The 24038-nt window shown below is 36.3% G+C and overlaps 1 protein-coding gene across 1 annotated transcript in view; it reads left to right on the top strand.

Moving 5' to 3' along the window:
- Window positions 1-24038, top strand: part of LOC110442937 (5'-3' exoribonuclease 1-like) — a 60080-nt gene that overhangs the window by 15151 nt on the left and 20891 nt on the right. The window contains exons 6-31 of the mRNA XM_021486827.1: window positions 202-312; window positions 914-999; window positions 1827-1914; window positions 2961-3129; window positions 3450-3517; window positions 5615-5731; window positions 6378-6459; window positions 7430-7562; window positions 8035-8124; window positions 9357-9513; window positions 10016-10135; window positions 10559-10728; window positions 10996-11057; window positions 13042-13132; window positions 13725-13851; window positions 14867-14956; window positions 15739-15842; window positions 16221-16337; window positions 16786-16860; window positions 17902-17989; window positions 19471-19584; window positions 20382-20471; window positions 21484-21746; window positions 22469-22555; window positions 22985-23120; window positions 23811-23873. Coding sequence (XP_021342502.1) covers window positions 202-312; window positions 914-999; window positions 1827-1914; window positions 2961-3129; window positions 3450-3517; window positions 5615-5731; window positions 6378-6459; window positions 7430-7562; window positions 8035-8124; window positions 9357-9513; window positions 10016-10135; window positions 10559-10728; window positions 10996-11057; window positions 13042-13132; window positions 13725-13851; window positions 14867-14956; window positions 15739-15842; window positions 16221-16337; window positions 16786-16860; window positions 17902-17989; window positions 19471-19584; window positions 20382-20471; window positions 21484-21746; window positions 22469-22555; window positions 22985-23120; window positions 23811-23873 — 2898 coding nt within the window. The remainder of the gene's footprint in view (window positions 1-201; window positions 313-913; window positions 1000-1826; window positions 1915-2960; window positions 3130-3449; window positions 3518-5614; window positions 5732-6377; window positions 6460-7429; window positions 7563-8034; window positions 8125-9356; window positions 9514-10015; window positions 10136-10558; window positions 10729-10995; window positions 11058-13041; window positions 13133-13724; window positions 13852-14866; window positions 14957-15738; window positions 15843-16220; window positions 16338-16785; window positions 16861-17901; window positions 17990-19470; window positions 19585-20381; window positions 20472-21483; window positions 21747-22468; window positions 22556-22984; window positions 23121-23810; window positions 23874-24038) is intronic.

Genomic DNA, 24038 nt, shown 5'->3' with positions numbered 1-24038 from the left:
GGAACATAAAATCTTGTTTGATATTGTAGACTCCAGGAGAAGGGGAACATAAAATCTTGTTTGATATTGTAGACTCCAGGAGAAGGGGAACATAAAATCTTGTTTGATATTGTAGACTCCAGGAGAAGGGGAACATAAAATCTTGTTTGATATTGTAGACTCCAGGAGAAGGGGAACATAAAATCTTGTTTGATATTGTAGACTCCAGGAGAAGGGGAACATAAAATCATGGATTACATACGTCATGAGAAATCCAAGCCAAATTATGACCACAACACACGACATTGCTTGTATGGCCTGGACGCGGATCTGGTAAATAAAGTATTTTATTTGAAAAGTAAAATATTTCCTAAAGAATTTTAAGCAATGAATGTTTTAGAAAATGTTGTTATGGTCTTATAACACACATTCCTATTGATGACAAACTTAATAAAGCCTGGCAAAAAAAATGCTAAAATATTCATTATTCATAAATACATTTTAATCGAGTAGTTATTTCGACCAGTTCTTTGGACAGCAAATTATGTGTTCACACCAATGAAATTAATACGACGTCACAAAAGAGATTGATGACGGTACAATAGCAAACGTTGTTATAGTCTCATAACAACATTTGCCATCTCAATGCATTGCAATGGAAGGATGCAGAGCTAATGTAAATATTTTGTATTGAAGTGAGATAAGATAGAATTTCTAGATGACTATCGAAAAAAAAATGACAAAAAAAAAAATGACAAAAATGAGAGGCTGCAGCCTATTACGTATACATGGATTCAATCTTTATGTCATTTCATTGTGTTGGATACCTGTACCATAAACTTGATACCAAAAACCTAATGTTTCAATGGTCAGAAAACAAGATCAGTTCATATACAGTTTATATAAATAGGATTTTTTTGGTGTCTTTTTACAGATGATGCTTGGTCTTTCATGCCATGAGCCTCATTTCTCTTTACTTCGGGAAGAAGTCAAATTTGGTGGTAAAAAGGATGCAAAGAAGTAAGTATTAAAGGTATTTTGATGCCCTCACTACATAGTGGAGTGGCATGAAATATTTGGTTCTGGAAATATTGTATAATTTCTTAATTTCACACTTACAATGTAGATTGACTTTTGTCCTGTCGTTACATGACCATAGCTGTTAATTTGACTTTAAACACTAGGCAGCCACCGTGAATTAAGAAAGTTTGAAATTTATTATTACTATTTCTCCTAAGTCACTGGAAGGATCCTTTCGGTGGTTTAAAGTAGAGATAGGAGCCATGTGCACTCTTTGCTTGACAAAGGGAAAAGGTCATGTTTTCATTTACTGTTTGTGTTATGTATGCTATGTTTGTTTTGAACACAAACAGTAAATGAAAATTAATTTTTTAGCTTTCACAAAAAACTAATAATAATATATGATATATTATTTACACCAAACTGATGAATCTTAATAAATACAAGATTATTTTGTAGAAATTTGAGATTTGCTTTTGACTCGAGGCATTGTTGGAAATTGTTTTTCTTCAGCTTTGGGACTTTTTGTCATAGTGGGATCAAGTCCCTAGGGTTTGTCTTCAAAAGTTTTAACAACGTTTTGTTTTGAACTTGTTAAATGTAAACAAATTAAGAAACCTTTGGAATCCTTAAAGCTTCAGCCTGGTAAATCCAAGCTCCAATCATGAAGGTTTTATAGCCATGTTATATTTCCTTACACTAAACACTTGCAGCTAACCATGTGAGCTAACTGTGTTCAACACGTATTTGAAAAATGTTTTGGCACAATTTTTCGACTTTGACAACTTGGTGAGCACTCAGTAACATATGTTCTATATATGTTACAGACCGTCTACTCCAGAGGAGACCACATTCCACCTGCTACATCTGTCCTTGTTCCGAGAATATCTCGACTTTGAATTTTCAGTGTTGAAGGTTAGTCATAACATTATTTAGAATGCTGGAGATTATAATTCTATTATTTAGAATATAATCTTATTATCACCCTTTGTGATAGACAGAAAAACCAGTCCATGGAAATATTGATGTTAAGAAGAAGATTGCTCAGAGATATGACCTTGATACAGAGCTTATTTATAATGTTTGATGTAGGCTGTAGTAGGGTCGATATCTAGGGCTGTCATTGGCAGCAATAGTTCATTGATGCATCAACTTACATTGCAAAATGTCAATGCATTGAAAGTTGGAGGATATTCTACTAAAAGGATGAAACATTACGCTATCTGTAGGGATTTATGAAGTCCATAGTATGCTATAAAGATTTCCCTTGTAAGATGAAGAATAGGAAGTAAATATTTACCTTATACCCTTCAGAATAGGACGTAAATATTTACCTTGTACGGTTCAGAATAGGAAGGAAGTAAATATTTACGTTATACGGTTCAGAATAGGAAGTAAATATTTACCTTATATGGTTCAGAATAAAAAGTAAATATTTACCTTATACGGTTCAGAATAGGAAGTAAATATTTACCTTGTACGGTTCAGAATAGGATGTAAATATTTACCTTGTACGGTTCAGATTAGGAAGTAAATATTTACCTTATACGGTTCAGAATAGGAAGTAAATATTTACCTTATACGGTTCAGAATAGAAAGTAAATATTTACCTTGTACGGTTCAGAATAGGAAGTAAATATTTACCTTATTAGGTTCAGAATATAGGAAGTGAAAGAAACTTCCACCAAGTCAAACTTACGCTCTTCCCCCTTAAACAAATGTTTTCCTAGTGTAAATTTCTCCCTTCGTGTTTGATTACTACAAATATTATGTTGTTCATTTAAATTTCACTATCATTACTGAGGGCAACAAATTAAACTGCTGAGAAAGTTTTCTAGTATACAGTAGTAGCTTATAAGGTTAAGAGTATGAAGCTAATATTTACCTAACTAGATTAAGAGTATGACAAGATTTACTGCCCGATGCTGAAGATATGTAGCAGGAACGATTGTTTTCCACAGGACAAGCTACCCTTTGGGTACGATCTAGAAAGGATTATCGATGACTGGATTATGATGGGTTTTTTGGTGGGAAACGACTTCATACCTCATCTTCCTAACTTACACATTAACCACGACGCCCTGCCACTCATCTGGTCGACATATATCAACGTATTACCACGCTGTGGAGGTGAGGGCTTCTGTTGGATTATCTGGGCTTAGTGACCAAGGGAACTTATACAATGTGATATTAATCACTGGCCATTCATTCATTCATTCATCATTCAAACTTTTTTTTAAACTTTTTTTTAAACTTTTTTTTAACTTTTTTAAGTACTGCTTGGTCAGATTTTAACAAACTATGAGGAAATACAAAATGGTTGGCATGGCTTTTAGTTGTCCCTTGACATTAAGTAATATCAGAAGTCAAATCATTAAATGTTACATTATGTTTATAAATATATTCCAGTCCCGTTCAATATTTCATGTGTAACAAAATCGATGTTCCAGGTTACCTACATACCGGCGGCAAACTGCACCTTGACAGATTTGAGATCTTCATGACAGAATTAGCCAAGGTAGGCTCACTAACAATCCATCCTAGTTAATTGGTTTAACTGTAGGCTCACTAACAATCCATCCTAGTTAATTTGGTTTAACTGTAGGCTAACTTACAATCCATCCTCGTTAATTTGGTTTAACTGTAGGCTTATCTATCCTAGTTAATTTGGTTTAACTGTAGGCTCACTAACAATTTATCCTAGTTTATTTGGTTTAACTGTAGGCTCACTAACAATCCATCCTAGTTAATTGGTTTAAGTGAAGGCTAACTTACAATCCATCCTCGTTAATTTGGTTTAACTGTAGGCTAACTTAAAATCCATCCTGGTTAGTTTGGTTTAACTGTAGGCTAACTTACAATCCATCCTAGTTAATTTGGTTTAACTATAGGCTAACTTACAATCCATCCTCGTTAATTGGGTTTAACTGTAGGCTAACTGAAAAGCCATCCTGGTTAGTTTGGTTTAACTGTAGGCTCACTAACAATTTATCCTAGTTTATTTGGTTTAACCGTAGGCTCACTAACAATTTATCCTAGTTTATTTGGTTTAACCGTAGGCTCACTAACAATTTATCCTAGTTTATTTGGTTTAACCGTAGGCTCACTAACAATTTATCCTAGTTTATTTGGTTTAACCGTAGGCTCACTAACAATTTATCCTAGTTTATTTGGTTTAACTGTAGACTAACTTACAATCCATCCAAGTTAATTTGGTTTAGCTGTAGGCTCACTAACAATCCATCCTAGTTAATTGGTTTAACAGTAGGCTAACTTACAATCCATCCTAGTTAATTTGGTTTAGCTGTAGGCTAACTTACAATCCATCCTAGCTAATTTGGTTTAACTGTAGGCCAACTTAGAATCCATCCTAGTTAATTGGGTTTAACTGTAGGCTAACTAACAATCCATCCTAGTTGATTTGGTTTAACTGTAGGCCAACTTAGAATCCATCCTAGTTAATTGGTTATAACTGTAGGCTAGCTTACAATCCATCCTCTTTATTTTGGTTTAATTGAAGGCTATCTTACAATCCATCCTAGTTAAATTGGTTTAGCTGTAGGCTAACTTACAATCAATCCTAGTTAATTTGGTTTAGCTGGAGGCTCACTAACAATCCATCCTAGTTGATTTGGTTTAACTGTAGGCCAACTTAGAATCCATCCTAGTTAATTGGTTTAACAGTAGGCTAACTTACAATCCATCCAAGTTAATTTGGTTTAGCTGGAGGCTCACTAACAATCCATCCTAGTTAATTTGTTTTAACTGTAGGCTAACTTACAATCCCTCCTAGTTAATTTGGTTTAGCTGTAGGCTCACTAACATTCCATCCTAGTTAATTGGTTTAAGTGAAGGCTAACTTCAAATCCATCCTCGTTAATTTGGTTTAACTGTAGGCCAACTTAGAATCCATCCTAGTTAATTGGTTATAACTGTAGGCTAGCTTACAATCCATCCTCTTTATTTTGGTTTAATTGAAGGCTATCTTACAATCCATCCTAGTTAACTTGGTTTAGCTGTAGGCTAACTTACAATCCATCCTCGTTAATTTGGTTTAACTGAAGGCTATCTTACAATCCATCCTAGTTAATTTGGTTTAACTGTAGGCTAACTTACAATCCATCCTAGTTAATTTGGTTTAACTGTAGGCCAACTTAGAATCCATCCTAGTTAGTTTGGTTTAGCTGTAGGCTCACTAACAATCCATCCTAGTTGATTTGGTTTAACTGTAGGCTAACTTAAAATCCATCCTCGTTAATTTGGTTTAGCTGTAGGCTGATCCGTTCTAGTTAATTTGGTTTAACTGTAGGCTAACTTACAATCAATCCTCGTTAATTTGGTTTAACTGTAGGCTAACTTAAAATCCATCCTCGTTAATTTGGTTTAGCTGTAGCCTTACCTACAATCCATCCTAGTTAATTGGGTTTAACTGGAGGCTAACTTACAATCCATCCTAGTTAATTTGGTTTAGCTGTAGGCTAATCCGTTCTAGTTAATTTGGTTTAACTGTAGGCCAACTTAGAATCCATCCTAGTTAATTTGGTTTAGCTGTAGGCTCACTAACGATCTATCTTAGTTAATTTGGTCTAACATTTCATTTGTGTTTGAATTCCAGTTTGACTTTGAAAAATTTGAAGAGACATTTGCGGATCTGAAATGGCTTGAAGGCAAAGTGGAGAAAAACCCTGCAAAGAAGAAAAATCACTCTGCAGCGATGAGCAAACTTATACAGGTAAACAGAGAAAAACTGATTTGGGTAAACAGAGAAAACTGATACAGGTAAACAGAGAAAAACTGATTTGGGTAAACAGAGAAAACTGATACAGGTAAACAGAGAAAACTGATACAGGCAAACAGAGAAAAACTAATACAGACAAACATAGAAAACTGTTACAGGTAAACAGAGAAAAACTGATACAGGTAAACAGAAAAATTGATACAGGTAAACAGAGAAAACTGATACAGGTAAACAGAGAAAAACTGATACAGGTAAACAGAGAAAATCGGATACAGGTAAACAGAGAAAAACTGATACAGACAAACAGAGAAAATCGGATACAGGTAAACAGAGAAAAACTAATACAGACAAACATAGAAAACTGTTACAGGTAAACAGAGAAAACTGATACAGGTAAACAGAGAAAAACTGATACAGGTAAACAGAATAACTGATACAGGTAAACAAAAAATAATTAATTATGTCCATGTATTTTCAGTCTGCACAACTTTCTGATGTTTTAATTACTGGTTGGAGTTATCACTTGAGTTAAGCAAAACATTCCTATGTAATTTTACATCATGTTTTCGATTCATTTTCTGATGATGTTAAATTTTGTATGAATGTGAAAAATAACAGATTTATGTGCATTTTTCCCCAGAGAAAACAGGATGACAACCAGTTTGCAGCCCTGGTGGAGGAAAGTGGAGTGGATATGGACGAGGACTTTGGAGACCCGTTAGGTAAATCATTGCACACACATAACTATGCTGCTCTGCTGAGTTAGTTTATAGAATAAGGACGTGGTAACTTATTAGTGTGATGCACTGATTAATGTCATTTATTACTAAAATCTGTCGTTCTGCATAAGATATTTCAAGGAGATGTTTAAAGGTGAAATTAGTTCAGGAGATAAGAGTTCCAATAAAATGATGTCAAGTTATAAGGTAATGTTATATTGTATATAGGAAATGTTATATGGTATATAGGAAATGTTCACCAGTTCATTTTTACCCTTTTTTGCCCTATGTTTTGATGGCACATTCATCTTGACAGTACACAGACTATTATTTCTTGTATTGTAAAGGGAGATAATAACATGTAAAGGGAGATAATAACATGGGATAAAAGTGTCTGAGTGTTAATCATCTCTGTACCACTGCTAAAATTGTAACTACACATTGGAAACCATTTTTCCAGCATGGCTAAACGAAAATCATACCTTGCTTGAAAAATAATAAAATACTTGTGAATGTGAAATAAAGAAACAGTCAAAATAATTGTGAATGTGAAATAACGAAACAGTGATCTGATTGTAAAAGCTAGTCTAGGATTAGAGCCCAGGACCTCAGATTGTTCTACTGTTGATCTAGCTGACTGAGCTACCTTGTCAGCTGAAGTATCCTGGCCCAACTGTTCTACATTTGTATACAAAACGAAATTAAGGGGAGGTTACTGAATGCAAAACAAAATTAAGGGGAGGCTACTGTATACAAAACGAAATTAAGGGGAGGCTACTGTATACAAAACGAAATTAAGGGGAGGTTATAGTATACAAAACGAAATTAAGGGGAGGTTACTGTATACAAAACGAAATTAAGGGGAGGTTACTGTAAATATGAAAAACTGGAGTCGAGTGGGTCAGGAATCTTTAACAGTTTACAGAGAGTGACAACCTTGTAATGACACTAATGAGCATGTTTATTGTGACAGATGGTGAAGGATTACAATTAGCACACCTAGCTGACATCAAACCTAACAGTCCGAGTTCTATGTTTGAGGAGGAGTTCCGGGTACACAAGCGACATTACTACATGACTAAACTAGAATACGAGCAGTTTACAGAGTAAGGAACCAGTTTACAATCAGTTATCAGAATAATGAAAAGTATAGGATTTATAACTAAGGCAATACAAATAGAGATTAATAGCTCTACAGACAGTTGTTCAAGTGAGAATCCAGAGATAATTAGCTCTACAGACAGTTGTTCAAGTGAGAATCCAGAGATTATAAGCTCTACAGATAGTTGTTCAAGTGAGAATCCAGAGATTATTAGCTCTACAGACAGTTATCGAGTGAGAATCCAGAGATTATTAGCTCTACAGACAGTTGTTTGAGTGAGAATCCAGTTTACAAACAGTTGTCGGAATAAGAAGTTTTAGTATACTAAGGCAATAGAAATATAAAATGTCAATTAAAAAATGATTTCATGACTGTAAATAGAAATTAAATATGTATAGAATTAATTATATCCCTTTCCGAATCAGTAGAAATGATTATTTTCTCATATAAAGTAATTATCTCCCCTTCCACCATAGTGACGTACTAAGAGAACAAGCTGAGTGCTATGTACGAGGCATACAGTGGATCCTGTATTACTACTTTGATGGCGTGCCGTCCTGGAGCTGGTAAGTACTGTTATTTTGATGTGTAGTATTGCGTTACTACTTTGATGGCGTGCTGTTCTGGAGCTGGTAAGTACCGTTATTTTGATGTGTAGTATTGTATTACTACTTTGATGGCGTGCCGTCCTGGAGCTGGTAAGTACCGTTATTTTGATGTGTAGTATTGTGTTACAACTTTGATAGAGCAGTTTCGTGGAGAATCAGATGATAAGTAACACTTCTGTACATTTAAATCAAAGAGTTCATTTCAACAACGAATTCCTCTGTAAACATTACCAGAAGAAATTGTGTTCATAGGGCTATGAATGCAATTTGATCAGCATCATTTTGAAGCTCCTCCCACTCAGAATCGAAGAAAACATTTAGTGATATTCAGCTGTTCCAGGAATCTTGTTTGCACTGATGACACTGACACTTCTATATCAAAACTACAAGCAAATACCTACATTTAGATCAATAACAATAAAATTTAGAATGTAAATATAGGCATTTTTCAATGATCATGACAGTATGATAAATGCTGTCAATCCTTATAAAGCATTGCTGAGGATTCTATATCTAACAGATGGGGCCATGCTCAATAATTGATTCAACCTCAACATTTCACATTTTAGCTAATTATGTTAAAATCTAAGAACCTAGGCTTGTTCATGCCAGTACTGTTGATATAAATGTGCCATTTCTACAAATAAAAAAGTGTGCATAAAATAGCTCTTTGTTATTGTCTCGCCTGCGACGGATGTCAAGGAGGCAGGACTTAGGTGTTACTGTTTTGGCGGCGGCGTCAATGCGAAGTTTTTGCATTTAGCTCTGTTTGTCTAAAAGTATAAGTGCTAGACCAACCAAACTTGGACCATACATGTGTCTTAGATACTTCACCTCAACTCATGCATCAGTTGGTGAATGTGCCCTACATTTCGCTGTCCAGTGACTTTAACAGCATCTTCATCAATGTTAAGTTTTTGCGTTTAGCTGTGTGTTTTATGCTTTATCTCAAAAAGTTTAAGTGTTGGAGTAAATAAGCTTGGACTGTAGTTGTTTCAGACGTACTGTATCTCAAACCAAGCATCATATGCTGAATGTGCCCTATTATATTTCGAACTTCATGTCAAACTAACAATACTTCACACATTGAATCTTATGATCAAAGTGGGGACAGGCGCGACATCTCATTACGTTTAATTCTTGTAAAGCTTTAAAAATGTTCAAGGTTTTGAAAATATTTTACTTGACAGGTATTACCCTCACCACTATGCACCATTCATCAGCGATGTCAAGTGTTTCGCGGGGATGGATATCCAATTTGAGCGCAGTACACCCTTCCTGCCATTCCAGCAACTGATGGCGGTACTGCCGTCTAACAGCAAGGACCTGCTGCCCAAAGCTTACTGGGTAGGTAGTACACTTATGGCACTTCAGCCACACAAAAATTCAAATCACACAACTTTAAAATATATAAAATTCTCTAGATAAACATTCAGTTCAATAAACTAAATAGTATATTATGATTTTTAAATGATTGATAAAGTAAAGTTTCTACAGATAATAAAGCCATTTCAAGCATTTGTAATATATGTAATTTTCAGTGCATGTTGATTTAGATACGATTCCTGTTATAAATATGTCAGAGTTGATATAATTGTATTACATAGATTTGCATCAAACCTTTATTACATGAAAAGTCTTTGAAATTTATAAGAACTTTTATTCATCTTAAGGACAAAATAAATCCATACATACATGTACATTACTTCCTTTTCAATGTTCGTTGAATGTGACGATATTTATATTTTGTTACTTACATGTGACAGTATTTATATTTTGTTACTTACATGTGACGATATTTATATTTTGTTACTTACATATACGCTTTAATCTAAATGCTTTTTAACAGAATCTCATGATGATGGACAGCTCCGAAATCATTGACTTTTACCCCGTCAACTTCCAATCTGATCTCAACGGAAAGCAGCAGGACTGGGAGGCTGTGGTCCTCATTCCATTCATAGATGAGGTACACACTTTATTATGTCAAAATGCCACAATGGCATTTTAAGTTGGAAAAACAAAACAAGGGATTGTAGGTGGGAAATATGTACAGTGTGTCAAGTTGATTGTCTATTTGTTAATAATTATATGTTATTTGCCTAAAATTGAAAAAATTGTACTTTCGAGACATAACAACTTTCACAATTCAATTTTAATTTTCCTGATTTACCACTTCAAGACATGTTAAAGAAACCAATAATTATGTTTAATAGACTAATAGTGTTTCTTTAACATGGAAATGACTTTTGTCAAATAATGAAAAAAAATACTAGATATTTTGTTTTCAATTCCTGTCTACTGTAAAAATCAAATTGAATTGATCTGAAGTGGTTTTTTTTCGACATCAGTGTGAAATAGATATGTGTTGATGTTGTTTTCCTCTGTGTAGAAACGTTTGCTTACTGCCATGGCAAAAGTAGAGCACCTGATGAGCCCTTCAGAGAAAAAAAGGAATTGTCATAGCCCAAGCCTGTGTTACGACTATGTGACCGATCAGTTACCCCCCTACCCCTCATCCTCACCAGGAACTTTCCCAGACGTGGTACATAACTATGCTTAGTAAGTACTGTGTTACGACTATGTGTCTGATCCATTACCCCCTACCCACTGTGTTACGACTATGTGTCTGATCCATTAACCCCTTACCCCTCATCCTCACAAGGAACTTTCCCAGACGTGGCACATAACTATGCCAAGTAAGTACTGTGTTACGACTATGTGACCGATCAGTTACCCCCTTACCCCTCATCCTCACCAGGAACTTTCTCAGACGTGGTACATAACTATGCCAAGTAAGTACTGTGTTACGACTATGTGACCAATCAGTTACCCCCTTACCCCTCATCCTCACCAGGAACTTTCCCAGACGTGCTACATAACTATGCCAAGTAAGTACTGTGTAACAACTATGTGTCTGATCCATTACCCCCCCCCCCTCATCCTCACCAGGAACTTTCCCAGACGTGGTTCATAACTATGCCAAGTAAGTACTGTGTTACGCCTATGTGTCTGATCCATTACCCCCTACCCCTCATCCTCAGTGTTACGACTATGTGTCTGATCCATTACCACCTATCCCTCATCCTCACCGGGAACTTTCCCAGACGTGGTACATAACTATGCCAAGTAAGTACTTTGTTACGACTATGTGTCTGATCCATTACCTCCTTACCCCTCATCCTCACCAGGAACTTTCCCAGATGTGGTACATAACTATGCCAAGTGAGTACTGTGTTACAAATAACTATGCCAAGTAAGTACTGTGTTACGCCTATGTGTCTGATCCATTACCCCCTACCCCTCATCCTCAGTGTTACGACTATGTGTCTGATCCATTACCACCTATCCCTCATCCTCACCGGGAACTTTCCCAGACGTGGTACATAACTATGCCAAGTAAGTCCTGTGTTACGACTATGTGTCTGATCCATTACCCCCTTACCCCTCATCCTCCCCAGGAACTTTCTCAGACGTGGTACATAACTATGCCAAGTAAGAACTGTGTTACGACTATACGTATGATCCATTACCCCCTATCCCTCATCCTCACCAGGAACTTTCCCAGATGTGGTACATAACTATGCCAAGTGAGTACTGTGTTACAACTATGTGTCTGTTCCATTACCCCCTACCCCTCATCCTCACCAGGCACTTTCCCAGACGTGGTACATAACTATGCCACTATGTGTCTGATCCATTACCCCCTACCCCTCATCCTCACAAGGAACTTTCCCAGACGTGGTACATAACTATACCAAGTGAGTTCTGTGTTACGACTATGTGTCTGATCCATTTCCCCCTACCCCTCATCCTTACCAGGAACTTTCCCAGCCGTGGTACATAACTATGCCAAGTAAGTACTGTGTAACAACTATGTGTCTGATCCATTACCCCCCTATCCCTCATCCTCACCGGGAACTTTCCCAGACGTGGGACATAACTATGCCAAGTAAGTACTGTGTTACGATTGTGTGTCTGCCCCATTACCCCCTACCCCTCATCCTCACAAGGAACTTTCCCAGACGTGGTACATAACTATGCCAAGTGAGTACTGTGTTACAAATAACTATGCCAAGTAAGTACTGTGTTACGCCTATGTGTCTGATCCATTACCCCCTACCCCTCATGCTCACCAGGAACTTTCCCAGACGTGGTACATACCTATGCCAAGTAAGTACTGTGTTATGACTGTGGGTCTGATCCATTACCCCCCTACCCCTCATCCTCACGGGGAACTTTCCCAGACGTGGTACATAACTATCCCAAGTGAGTAATGGTTTACAACTATGTGTCTGATCCATTACCCCCTACCCCTCATCCTCACCAGGCACTTTCCCAGACGTGGTACATAACTATGCCAAGTAGGGACTGGGATACGACTATGTGTCTGATCCATTACCCCCTACCCCTCATCCTCACCAGGCACTTTCCCAGACGTGGTACATAACTATGCCAAGTGAGTAATGTGTTACGACTATGTGTCTGATCCATTACCACCTATCCCTCATCCTCACCGGGAACTTTCCCAGACGTGGTACATAACTATGCCAAGTAAGTGCTGTGTTACAACTATGTGTCTGATCCATTCCCCCCTACCCCTCATCCCTTCCAGGAACTTTCCCAGACGTGGTACATAACTATGCCACGTGAGTACTGTGTTACAACTATGTGTCTGTTCCATTACCCCCTACCCCTCATCCTCACCAGGCACTTTCCCAGACGTGGTACATAACTATGCCAAGTGAGTACTGTGTTACAAATAACTATGCCAAGTAAGTACTGTGTTACAACTATGTGTCTGATCCATTCCCCCCTACCCCTCATCCCTTCCAGGAACTTTCCCAGACGTGGTACATAACTATGCCAAGTAAGTACTGTGTTATGACTGTGTGTCTGATCCATTACCCCCCTACCCCTCATCCTCACCGGGAACTTTCCCAGACGTGGTACATAACTATGCCAAGTAAGTACTGTGTTACGATTGTGTGTCTGATCCATTACCCCCTACCCCTCATCCTCACAAGGAACTTTCCCAGACGTGGTACATAACTATGCTTAGTAAGTACTGTGTTGTTAATATGTATCTATTTTGCTACCATCCACCCCACCCAACCTTCACACTCACGCATGCCATGTGAGTACTGTGTTGTCTCTTGTGTCTATTCTCCTATCCCCCAAAGGTTGCATTTTACACATTCTAGTCTCCATCAGTAAAATGATAAGATTGCAATTGAGCAATGATTTTTTGTTATCTATCTTGTTGAAATAAAATGGAAACATGACTCTTTTGATATGACTAGTGACTGCTGAAGGTGAAATTAATTTCATGTCAATCCTTTCGTTGGTACTGGTTAAAAGCTTGTAATTTGTACATTACTGGGTTGGGTAGGTGGTGTATAGTGAAAGGCATACACACTTTTCACCATGACAGCCAGGATTTTATTCAACATTGACCAACAAAAGTGATTAATATAAATTTATAGAACTTGTTTCACAATTGTTGTCAAAAGTTTAATTTTGATTTACGTACCGTAACTGTAATGTGCCACTTTCAGATTAACTCTGATTCCGAAGGATGAATTCCAGCTACCCCGCCATCTCATCAAGAAAGGAATGCTGGAGGGAACCAGACAGGATGTGTACTTCCCCGGCTTTCCAACCTTCAAGCACCTCCCTCATAAGGTAGGAAAAGTAATTTTGATGTAAGAATGGTTAAATTATATCCAACCTTAATCCAGGAAACAAGTCTGTTTAAATGCTTGTAATGAAAAAACAGGAAATTTCTGCCCTTTTAATGTTTTTGCTACTTTCTCCATTAAACAAGAGTTTACATTGGGCAAATAGTGTTGCATATATTGAATAGTTATCGATTCAGGTAAGTATTTATAATCATTTCCACTACCATATATAAGTTAGCAGTTCTGACATGAGTATTTTATAATAATAAGCAGTAATATGTAGGCAAGTTCAAAGTTTTGGCAATATTTTTTTAAGACCATATGGCAAACATTTCTCTGTGCAAAAATATAAGGATTTACAGATATATATGCAAGACCACACACTTGTGTTTTTCTAACGAATCAGAAAGCATGAGTGTATTGCATGGACGACTATATTCACGAGTGCGCTGATTATATACGTCCGCGCAATAAATGAGTGCTTTCTGATTTGTTAGAAATACACAAGTGTGTGGTCTTGCTTTTTTCACATACCTTCCGTATTCGGTAAAAGATCGTACAAAGATTTTATAAATTTTGATATCTTTTGCAAATACCAGGAACTTTTAAGTTCGCCATGACAAGGGAATTCCCATAAAAAGTAATTCCGGCTAGTAGGTAAATACAACATTCCGTATTGCACTTGTGCAATACAGAACATTGTATTTCATGGTCTGAAAATGGCTTGTATTACTATAACAAGATTCAACAGGTATGTGATAAAAGTAATTATGTCTACCTTTTTTTTCATTTCTTGTTCACTTTGTTCCCTCAATGACCTCTTGAAGAAATCAGAAATATCAAATTTGATATTTCCAATTTCTTTGAAACTGTCCAGCTGACCAACATTAAAGGCTTTATTGTAACATGTATATATGTCTATGTCTGATTAAATACTGAACATTTTAGGCTGTTTTCTAAAGTTAAGTTTTTTTCCATCAAGAAATGTGCAATAAAGAATATTGCCAATCCATTTTCAGGCCTATCTGAAGAAAGAGGGTGTGAAAGTGTTCACGGCCAACAGTCGCGGCGAGAACATGATTCTCTCACTAGTAAAGGGTGAAGAGGAGGTAAGTTGATGTCAGCTTATTACTGATTCAGAAGTACTGCCCAGATGTAGGAATTTAAACTTGTTTATCATCTTAAAATAAGATTTATGAATATGTTTATTTAAGTACGCTGCAGAGATGATTTGTTTTAGCTGTTTGGCTGATTTTAGTTTTTTTCAATTTAGTGTATTGTAAACTTTTGATTGATTAAGAAATCTTATTCCATTTTCGTCTCTGTAAACTGATAGACCTAAAGAAGTAAACTAAGAAAGAACAACATTAAATCTGAAACGAAGCACTTTTAAGCAGTTTATATTTATAAACATGTCATTTGACCAAATTTTGCATCAATATTCACTGCATAACACTGGATGAAATCAAAATTTAATCATCCTATATATGAGAATTTTATTTTATTATCAAATGTTCAATAAATTTAGAATTTATTATTTTCCTGCTTTTATCTTCAAATATGATGTAGCTGATATATGTTGATATGTAAATGTTTTTTGAGAAATATTTTAACAGTTATGATATCAGGAATACTAATTTTCATAATTGCACACGGAAGAAGTATTTGGTGAGCACTTCACTACACAAAATAAACAGCTGTAACAATACTGTATTCTTGTTTTTCCTTACATCTGAATAAATATTGTCAAGTATGTAAATGGACAATCAGTTTTCCGGTGTGAATTGATAAAATAAAATGAAATAAAAGAATTTTCTGATGTGCTCACATTTGTAAAGATAGCTGCATATGTGAAAATACTGGTATTTCAGTAGTAATATTGTGTTGTCAGGATATAAAAACTGTTGCCAACTCTGTGCTGCACAACAACGTGTTTGTGAGCTGGCCACACATGATAGAGGTCAAGGTTATCTCCGTCTCCGATGGCAACACAAGGTGAGTGGCATCTGGTGGTCACATGGTACATTTCCTAATACCTTTATATAGCTGATATATTGCCATAAAGCACCCTACAAGAATAACTAAACCTAATTCAACTGTCGTCATCAAATCTTACCCTATCAGCAGATTTCCAGATTGACTATCTTGTCAATGTCATATTTTGTAATCATGGAATTAGCCAAATCTGCCGATTCATTTTTGATGCAGGGATGTTAAGCTACATGGCTATGAATTTTGCTGGAAAAATAAGCCCATATGTAACATTAGTTTAGTTAAATGATTTGTAAACATTTATTTTTGTATAAAATAAAACTGCTGATCGTGCTGTATGTACCTGTATTATACTCATTGGTCATGTGCCCCTGTTGGTAGATACGAGCTAAGTACTACGAAGGAGGCAGGTCAGACAAGGACCAGAGTAACGGAGGAGGAGATGAACAAGAATGACCAAATTATCTGGAGGAAGGATGTCGTAGCCATTAGAGAGAGGTAAGCAACAGTTCCTGACCATGAACATTTATGCAACAGGTGCTCCCAGGTGAAGTATCGGCCCCACAATACAGTCTAGAATACCTCAATAATCAGTTCAAACACATTTAGACTGAACTTTAGTAAAACATCAAATGGGAAATATCTACTTCAAAAATTATTTTGAAAAAGTCATCTTTCATAGAAATCAAGTAATACTGTATACTGGAAAACGTCTGCCCAGTCAAATATTCAAACTTTATTAGTAAAATCATTTTTCATCAAGTGTTAATTTTTGCTCTTCAGCAGTAATTATTACTTCATATGGTATGCTGTGTACGTGTACTGATACAGGCTGTCATGATAAATTCACCCTCATTACAGACGGCAATAAACACAAAAATTCAAGTCAAGTGAAAATTTTACTGAATACAGTATAGTATAATTTGTGTTACTTTGTTTTGTTCAGATATCATGACCGCCTTGGAGTGGACGTGGGACAGACACATGTATCTCTCAGGGCATTGCCTCTCGTAGGAAGGAAGTAAGTAGTTCAGGGGGAATAATCCTGGCCAGCTCTCTAGAGTATTCACCAGTGTTTAGTTCCCATGTGATGTTAGTGGGAGACATGCAATGATAAATCAGTTTGAGGTTGTTGTTTTTATTGTTAATTGGCTATCAGTGATTAGAGTCATTGAGGTCCTCATTGTGATGGTAAGTGTAAGTGTTTGATGGCATTTCAGTTCCCATTAGATGGTAAGTGTAAGTGTTTGATGGCATTTCAGTTCCCATTAGATGGTAAGTGTAAGTGTTTGATGGCATTGCAGTTCCCATTAGATGGTAAGTGTGAGTGTTTGATGGCATTTGAATTCCCATTAGATGGTAAGTGTAAGTGTTTGATGGCATTTCAGTTCGCATTAGATGGTAAGTGTAAGAGTTTGATGGCATTGCAGTTCCCATTAGATGGTAGGTGTAAGTGTTTGATTGCGTTTCAGTTCCCATTAGATGGCAGGTGTGAGTGTTTGATGGCATTTCACTTCCCATTAGATGGTAAGTGTGAGTGTTTGATGCCATTTCAATTCCCATTAGATGGTAAATGTAAGTGTTTGATTGCATTTCGGTTCCCATTAGATGGTAAGCGTGAGTGTTTGATGGCATTTCAGTGCCCATTAGATGGTAAGTGTGCGGGTTTGATGGCATTTCAGTTCGCATTAGATGGTAAGTGTGAGTGTTTGATGGCATTTCAATTCCCATTAGATGGTAAGTGTAAGTGTTTGATGGCATTTCAGTTCCCATTAGATGGTAAGTGTGAGTGTTTGATGGCATTTCAGTTCCCATTAGATGGTAAGTTTGAACTCCATTCTAACAATCAGGTAGAGACAATTACAAGTTATAAAGCCAATCTCTGTTTGAGAGGGTACTCATAATCCATGAACTCATGTACCCAGGAAATGGTGTTTTGTTGGGAAACCACAAAGTTTGGCCCCTGAAAATATCTGATTTCACAGTACATGTGGTACAGCATGTTAGACATTTTGTTATCCACTGTATTGGTACATGTTATTATACTGGTGTTTGTGTACAGGTACATCTGTGGAGCACATGGGAAGATCGTACTAGAGAAACAGTTTGCCAGTAATCCTGTGACATTTCTGTACCAGACATCGGTCAAGGTAAGTCTGCATGGTTGACATTTCTGTACCAGACATCAGTCAAGGTAAGTCTGCATGGTTTTCATTTCATCTGGAATGACCATTCCGCTTCCTTTCAATCAATATATCCAGGGTTTAGCTTGCAGACCTATAATAAATAATTAATAAAAGCTTTCAAGGTGTTGACAAAGGATCGTCAATAAATATATCATTTAGTCTATTCTGGTCATTTATCCTTGTCTTAATTGACAACTCATTTAGTACATTAGAAGTGAACTTGGCTAAGATTTTATAAAATTGTAACGTTTTATTTGATTTCAAAAACCTGCTTTCTTTTGTAATTTTCATCTGACTAATTTATAAGATTATGTCTTGAATGAAAAATTATTATACCCTACATGATCTGTATATGTATATACCCAGTGATAGTCAGTAATTACAATGCCTGATCTGTATGTGTATAGTCAGTAATTACAATGTCTGATCTGTATGTGTATATACCAAGTGAAAGTCAGTAATTACAATGCCTGATCTGTATGTGTATAGTCAGTAATTACAATGTCTGATCTGTATGTGTATATACCCAGTGATAGTCAGTAATTACAATGCCTGATCTGTATGTGTATAGTCAGTAATTACAATGTCTGATCTGTATGTGTATAGTCAGTAATTACAATGCCTGATCTGTATGTGTATAGTCAGTAATTACAATGTCTGATCTGTATGTGTATAGTCAGTAATTACAATGCCTGATCTGTATGTGTATAGTCAGTAATTACAATGTCTGATCTGTATGTGTATAGTCAGTAATTACAATGCCTGATCTGTATGTGTATAGTCAGTAATTACAATGTCTGATCTGTATGTGTATAGTCAGTAATTACAATGCCTGATCTGTATGTGTATAGTCAGTAATTACAATGTCTGATCTGTATGTGTATAGTCAGTAATTACAATGTCTGATCTGTATGTGTATAGTCAGTAATTACAATGTCTGATCTGTATGTGTATAGTCAGTAATTACAATGTCTGATCTGTATGTGTATAGTCAGTAATTACAATGCCTGATCTGTATGTGTATAGTCAGTAATTACAATGTCTGATCTGTATGTGTATAGTCAGTAATTACAATGCCTGATCTGTATGTGTATAGTCAGTAATTACAATGTCTGATCTGTATGTGTATAGTCCCAGTGATAGTCAGTAATTACAATGCCTGATCTGTATGTGTATAGTCAGTAATTACAATGTCTGATCTGTATGTGTATAGTCAGTAATTACAATGCCTGATCTGTATGTGTATAGTCAGTAATTACAATGTCTGATCTGTATGTGTATAGTCAGTAATTACAATGCCTGATCTGTATGTGTATATACCCAGTGATAGTCAGTAATTACAATGCCTGATCTGTATGTGTATATACCCAGTGATAGTCAGTAATTACAATGCCTGATCTGTATGTGTATAGTCAGTAATTATAATGCCTGATGTATGTTTGTAGGACCTAAATGTGTATGACACATCCTTCTGCCAGTTTAACACCCTGGGAGAACTCTTTCCTGCTAAGGAAGCAGTGTTCATGCTGGGCTGGCCTCACTACGCATGTCAAGGAGAAGTAAGTGTAATACCTACTAAAGGGAAGGTCAATTACTCAGCAAAACTTTTAAAACTTTAAATAGCTTTTGGTTAAACATTTGATGTTTCTACAATTGAAACTAAAAAGAAGCAAAGATTGATATTAAAATATTGAAATAAATTTGGCCCCATCAGCATTGATGGTTATTAAATATGACAGATAATAAACATGAGTAAACATGCGAACACAGGTTTTTAGTTAAGATGACATGTTACTACACCACTCCCCATTAATGCAAATCATTCATTACATATTGTTTTTGAAAATGTTGAACTCGTTGTTTCGAACTACAATCAAGGTCCGATCGTTAGGTAAACATTGAGAATTACAACTAATAGATTGAAGTAAAACAACTACATGTACCGGTACGAGAACATTGAAATGTCCCGGGGTCATTTTAATATCTTAACATGCAAATTACAGTGTATAGATATATGAAAATCATTTGGATTATATATTTCTAATTAAATCTCGTGACATGTGTTTGGTACTTAACAGTTAAAGTCGGTCTTATGCAGTATGTAAATCAAAGTCTTCATGTTTTAAATTTTTCCCAATAATACCATAATAATTGAAACTTTGAAGTTTGATTGTATATAGAAATCATCTTATAAATCAATGTGCATTAAATTAAATGTAAACAAATTTATGAGCTCGAGAGAGATATTTTGAATTTTGTATAATATCATATTGAATCTCAACATAAATATTTTTATAATTTGATCATTTGAAAATGATGTAGTACATAAACACTAAAGGATTGTGTTTTGTTTAAGGTGGTTGACATAGAAGACGACTCCCGAGTGAGAATTAACGTTTCCATCCTGGAGGAACCTAACCTAGATAATGTGGAAAATGACCAGGGTGTAAGCTCCATACATATATATAAATGACCAGGGTGTAAGCTCCATACGTATATATAAATGACCAGGGTGTAAGCTCCATATGTAACATTCTTTTTTGGGTTAGGGTTTGTAACTTTCTATTTCGGGTTAGGGTTCGTAACTTTCTATTTCGGGTTAGGGTTCGTAACTTTCTATTTTGGGTTAGGGTTCGTAACTTTCTATTTTGGGTTAGGGCTCGTAACTTTCTATTTTGGGTTAAGGTTCGTAACTTTCTATTTTGGGTAAGGGCTCGTAACTTTCTATTTTGGGTTAGGGTTCGTAACTTTCTATTTTGGGTTAGGGTTGGTAACTTTCTATATTGGGTTAGGGTTCGTAACTTTCTATTTCGGGTTAGGGTTCGTGATTTTCTATTTTGGGTAAGGGTTCGTAAAATTCTATTTCGAGTTAGGGTTCGTAACTTTCTTTTTTGGGTTAGGGTTCATGATTTTCTATTTCGGGTTAGGGTTCGTAACTTTCTATTTCGGGTTAGGGTTCGTAACTTTCTATTTTGGGTTAGGGTTCGTAACTTTCTATTTTGGGTTAGGGCTCGTAACTTTCTATTTTTTGGTTAGGGCTCGTAACTTTCTATTTTGGGTTAGGGTTTGTAACTTTCTATTTTGGGTTAGGGTTTGTAACTTTCTATTTTGGGTTAGGGTTTGTAACTTTTTATTTTGGGTTAGGGTTCGTAACTTTCTATTTTGGGTTAGGGTTTGTAACTTCTTATTTTGGGTTAGGGCTCGTAACTTTCTATTTTGGGTAAGGGTTTGTAACTTTTTATTTTGGGTTAGGGTTCGTAAATTTCTATTTTGCAGATTTATAAACATCATGGATTTGTCATGATTTATTGTAGTTTGTTTCATCTTGTAAAATATTCAAGGCAAATGTAACAGATAGGTAAATGTCGTGACATAACATGCATGATAACATGAAATCCTACATTATTGTGTAAAAGACCCTGTTGAAATAAGCATTTGTTGATATTTTCTATCCTCAGTTCTTGGGCATTCAGTATTATCCAGGCTATGTCATTGCCCCTCGACTTGCTATCACTTCCCACTTCCTGTCACGGATGACTGGCTGCATCATGGTGACCCCTGGGTCGCCTGACAATCCAAATGACCGCTTCAAAACTAACATTGGTCTAAACCTAAAGTTTACCAAGCGGAATGAGGAGGTCCCTGGGTACACAAAGAGAACAGATGAAGGATGGACATACTCCGACAAAGCCATGGAGGTGGTCGGACAATACCTTGCTGAGTAAGTGCCTTAGGGGCTCAAGGGTTCAAACACTTGTTCCTTTAATGGTAATATTTCTCAAAGTACTGTAAAAAATATACCTAAAATTTACAAAAAACCGATTTTCTTGGTTTTAGCCATATAACCAGGATCCTATGTACCTATGAAAATGTCCACCAGTCAAGGTCAATGTTACTAAGAGATATACTGTCCTACCTGTATTGTGTGGTGACCCTTTCTGACTTGTCGGTGTTCATTTTGATTGCTAGTGGTACTTGGTGGATATCCTATATTTCCATAAAGCCATATTGCCCCAATACCAAACATGGCCACCCTTGATTGGTTGATTGGCTCGGACATACACAACTGTAGCTTTTGATTCATCGTATAATTTTCTCCATACCTTGTTGTAAATTGTTCTTATGGAATAGACACATTTTGATTTAGAACATACAATCCAGATCCCATAACCCAAGATGGCCACCATGACCTCAGATTGTCTGACATCTTTTTAACAATAAGCTCTTTTCTGTCGGCCTGATTTTCTTCATGCTAACTGGTAAATAGTACTTGTCCAATTCCAATTACGTGACTTTTGTATGTGTTCCCTTATTACCCATATTTCAAACTCCGACAGAATCACTGTGGCTTCTGTTTGACAATTTAAAGGATAAATACCATGAGTCATATTGCAGGGCAATTCCTTTTCTGTAATTGTTCTAGTTTTCATATATTTTTTCCAGATTTCCAGAAATATGGTCCTATATCAGTTCTAAAGATGGAGGCAGGGGAGATAACTTCTATGAGACAGACCTTTTCAAGGAGGGCAGGTAAAGTTCCATGTTGAATATGGAATCTACATGTATTTGGCTGTAATCCAGCTAATTAAATTGTACAATGTTGTTTACCCTTTGAATTAGGCTACATTTATAGTCATATGAAATCTTATTATCTTAGAAAAATAACAGTCATGTGTAGAGGCAGAGTCAAATTTATTATTGTGGCTTAATGTTAGTACTAGTCTATGTTACCAGACATTCTATAAAACCATTCACTTCAACTGATTGGGATAAATCAGCTCTGATGCTCAATGCATAAAACATAAAAAAACATCAGTTTTAAAAACTGAATACTATTGAAGAAGCTTGTTTAGAGAGAAAAGTTCTGTCAGATAGGATTACCTGGTACTGTGCTGTGGTAGATGATGATTGTTGTTTAACCTCCTGTTTAATCGTTATCATACATGTTTATACCTGTAGTCCATACAGCTTGAAGAAGATGACAGATTTTGTAAAGGGACTGCCTTGTAATAGCGTGAAGACAATGAAAGCTGGGGCCGAAATACTAGACCAGGGTGTCATCAACGCCATTGAGCAGGAAGTGCAAAAGATCATTGTAAGTTCTAAGTTGTATTATTTCATTGTGGGGAACTTTCTGTCGGCCATCGAATAGCCTTGGCAGCAGTTCAACTATTGACCTATGAAAAGCCCTGAACCATGGCGGAAGGTGAGTGCTATTTTCACCGGACCACCCTTAACTATAAATATGTCACAGTCAGCGCCACCGAACCAACCTTAACTATAAATATGTCACAGTCAGCGCCACCGGACCACCCTTAACCATAAATATGTCACAGTCAGCGCCACCGGACCCCCCTTAACTACAAATATGTCACAGTCAGCTACCGGACCACCCTTAACTATAAATATGTCACAGTCAGCGCCACTGGACCACCCTTAACTATAAATATGTCACAGTCAGCTACCGGACCACCCTTAACTATAAATATGTCACAGTCAGCTTTTGATAGGAGTGGTCATGTGCAAATTAAGGGCAAAAACATATACACATGTGAAAACCATTTGTTTCAAACATAGTATTGAAATTGTTGAGAGATAAAGAATAACTATATGGTGATCATATGTCCATATGATCACCATATAATTATTCTTTTGGATCAGATTCTGCATAACTAATCCTTGGCTTAAAGCCTCATGTTAGAAAATAAAGAATATCATCACTAGGGTTAAGATTTAGGATTTTAGGAAATCTAAAACTAAAATGTATGATTTTTGTTGTTGTCAGGAAGTCAACAAACGGAAACAGCGCAGGGTGAAGATGCAAGTGAAGCCACATCTGTTGTTCAAGGTGAAGTTACCTGTTGTTAAGTCAAACTTACCTGTTGTTCAAGGTGTGAAGTTACCTGTTGTTAAGTCAGACTTACCTGTTGTTCAAGGTGAAGTTACCTGTTGTTAAGTCAAACTTACCTGTTGTTTAAGGTGAAGTTACCTGTTGTTAAGTCAAACTTACCTG

The sequence above is a fragment of the Mizuhopecten yessoensis genome, unplaced genomic scaffold (genome assembly GCF_002113885.1).
Source record: "Mizuhopecten yessoensis strain PY_sf001 unplaced genomic scaffold, ASM211388v2 scaffold716313, whole genome shotgun sequence".
NCBI lineage: Eukaryota > Metazoa > Mollusca > Bivalvia > Pectinida > Pectinidae > Mizuhopecten > Mizuhopecten yessoensis.
Note: the sequence above shows the minus strand (reverse complement) of the source record. Positions and strands in the feature narration are given on the sequence as shown.